This window comes from Acanthisitta chloris, unplaced genomic scaffold, assembly GCF_000695815.1.
Source record: "Acanthisitta chloris isolate BGI_N310 unplaced genomic scaffold, ASM69581v1 scaffold4599, whole genome shotgun sequence".
Lineage (NCBI taxonomy): Eukaryota > Metazoa > Chordata > Aves > Passeriformes > Acanthisittidae > Acanthisitta > Acanthisitta chloris.
In genome coordinates this window covers 31,098-34,145 of record NW_008691823.1, presented here as the reverse complement: position 1 = coordinate 34,145, position 3,048 = coordinate 31,098, and the positions used below count along the sequence as shown (strand labels likewise).

Here is a 3,048-nt window from a genome sequence, read left to right as displayed (position 1 = left end):
TCTGTGTCTGAGAAGATCATGGAGCAGATCCAATTGAACAGAGATGGATTTGAAGGATGGACTGCTTGGTGGATTAGGACCGTTGGCTGGATAGACACAGCCAGAGTTGTGGTTAATGGCTGTATGTCCAGGTGGAGGCTGGTGACAAGTGGTGTTCCTCAGGGCTCTTTAATGAGGGACTGGTGCTCTTTAATGTGTTTATCAATGACACAGACAGCAAGATCAAGTGCACCCTCAGCAAGTGGCAGATGATGTGAAGCTGAGCAGTGCAGTTGACACAGCAGAAGGACAGGATGCCATCCAGAGGGGGACATGGACAAGCTTGAGGAAAGGGCCCATGGGAACCTCATCAAGTTCAACAGTTTCAAGTGTAAGGTCCTGTACCTGGGTCAGGACAATCCCAGATGTGAGCACAGGCTGGGAGATGAACTCATTGGGAGAAGCCCTGCAGAGAAGCACGTGGGGGTTCTCATGTATGAACAGCTGGACATGAGCTGGCAATGTGTACTTACAGCCCAGAAAATCAATCACTTCCCCATGGGAACCTCATCAAGTTCAACAGTTTCAAGTGTAAGGTCCTGTACCTGGGTCAGGACAATCCCAGATGTGAGCACAGGCTGGGAGATGAACTCATTGGGAGAAGCCCTGCAGAGAAGCACGTGGGGGTTCTCATGTATGAACAGCTGGACATGAGCTGGCAATGTGTACTTACAGCCCAGAAAATCAATCACTTCCTGGGCTGTGTCAAGTGTGGCCAGATGGACTGCTTGGTGGATTAGGACCGTTGGCTGGATAGACACAGCCAGAGTTGTGGTTAATGGCTGTATGTCCAGGTGGAGGCTGGTGACAAGTGGTGTTCCTCAGGGCTCTTTAATGAGGGACTGGTGCTCTTTAATGTGTTTATCAATGACACAGACAGCAAGATCAAGTGCACCCTCAGCAAGTGGCAGATGATGTGAAGCTGAGCAGTGCAGTTGACACAGCAGAAGGACAGGATGCCATCCAGAGGGGGACATGGACAAGCTTGAGGAAAGGGCCCATGGGAACCTCATCAAGTTCAACAGTTTCAAGTGTAAGGTCCTGTACCTGGGTCAGGACAATCCCAGATGTGAGCACAGGCTGGGAGATGAACTCATTGGGAGAAGCCCTGCAGAGAAGCACGTGGGGGTTCTCATGTATGAACAGCTGGACATGAGCTGGCAATGTGTACTTACAGCCCAGAAAATCAATCACTTCCTGGGCTGTGTCAAAAGCAGTGTGGCCAGCAGGTCAAGGAAGGGGATTCTGCCCTTTTACTCTGTTCTCTTGAGACTCTACCTGGAATACTGAGTCCAGGTCTAGGGTCCCCAGTAAAAGAAGGATGTGGACCTGTTGGAGCAATTCCAGAGGAAGGCCGTGAAGATGATTAGAGAACTGGAGCACCTCTTCTACAATGACAGGCTGAGAGAGCTGGGATTTTTCAGCCTGGAGAAGGGAAAAGGCCCCCTGGAACTTTTGTAAAATTCTAGTACTCAAATGGGGCTTATAAAAGAGAGGGAGAGCAACTTTTTACATGGGTAGATAGTGATAGGACAAGAGGTAATGGTTTTAAACTGAAAGAGGGTAGGTTTGGACTAGGGTTAGGAAAGACGTTTTTTACAATGAAGGTTGTGAGGCTCTGGAACAGGCTGCCTAGAGAAGTTGTGGATTCTCCATCCTTGGAAGTGTTCGGGCCAGGTTGGACAGGACTTCGAGCAACTTGGTTTAGTAGGTAGCATCCCTGCCTGTGGCAGGGGAGTTGGAACTGGATATCTTTAGGGTCCCTTCCAGCCCTACCCAGTCTATGATTCTATGAAGTATTACTGGGGCTATTAACATGTGAATGCAAATATTTCTCAGGAAATTAACTGTACACTGAGAAGGGCTTGGTGTCATGCCTGCATCCAGGCATGGGATTGTTAGGTTCTGCTGCACACAGTTGTATCTTGGCATGGATTTGTTAAATGACCTCCAGGTGTCTTTGCTGATTGCCTTTGACTTTGGACAAGTTAAATTAGCTGACTTGTATACACCACTATGTTTCATCTTAAGCTTAACTTTCTGAATATGTGATTTAACTAAATTTTGCTGCCCTGTCATGTTGTATTTTGAAGTAGCCTTAGCTTCTACTGAACAATGACAAGTTTTCTACTTCTGTGTTATCCATGTGAGCAACAGAGATGTTGTATACATGCAGAAGATCAATCCTAGAGAACCTGATGCTCTTCATAAGACAACAACAACTTTCGTAATACTTGATAGGCCCTGAAAACCTAATAAACTACCTGATGGACCTTGAAGATTCACTTCTCTGCTCCTGGTCACCATTTGGCTTGTGTGAACACTAGCACATGTAGCTCAGCAGTGCCTTGGTTACAGGCACTCTGAATGCCACTTTCTTCTTCAAGACATTGCTTGTCTTTGTCATAAGCAAGACTTTTCTCTATCATCTTTTGACTGATATCTCGATTCTATACATTACAGGTGTGAAGTGCCAGTAAATGGTCCTTCATTTCCTTGCTAGCTAGTGCTTGCATAAGTGTCACTCTGTATGCTGAAGAGAGAGAGAAGCAAATGAGAGAGAACAAGTTACATGCAGCCATTAGAGTAATATCTGACTTAAAGTATATCAGTCTTCTATCACACAGAAAACTTCTTGGAACCTAGCACCTGTCAGTAACCATGTAATTGCAGTGTGCCACAAGAAGAAAAAACATTGTGAAAACTCAATGGAGATAAAAAGAAAAATGGAATAAAGTTCACATCATTTCTATTGTATCTATCTCAATGTTATCTCTCTCTAGGGCTTTCAGACCCTGTGGTTTTGGTGTTTAATGTTTTCTTCACTTTTGTTTGTTTTTTAAGGTTCTGATATTGTGCAGTGGCTTATGAAGAATCTCAACATTGAGGATCCAGGTAAGATAACCACAGTTGGGGAAGAACAGGTACTCCATCTGTATTGTGTCTGCCATTAGACAGTAAATACTATTTTACTGTAGTATAAAACACCAGTAAAACATCCAGATTGAT

The 3,048-nt window shown here is 45.0% G+C and overlaps 1 protein-coding gene across 1 annotated transcript in view; it reads left to right on the top strand.

Moving 5' to 3' along the window:
• The first annotated feature begins 312 nt into the window (after positions 1 to 312).
• Positions 313 to 3,048, top strand: part of LOC103809530 (regulator of G-protein signaling 6-like) — a 28,971-nt gene continuing 26,235 nt past the window's right edge. Inside the window, 2 exon segments of the mRNA XM_009082369.1 lie at positions 313 to 570; positions 2,823 to 2,934. Of these exon segments, the coding sequence (XP_009080617.1) occupies positions 313 to 570; positions 2,823 to 2,934 (370 nt within the window).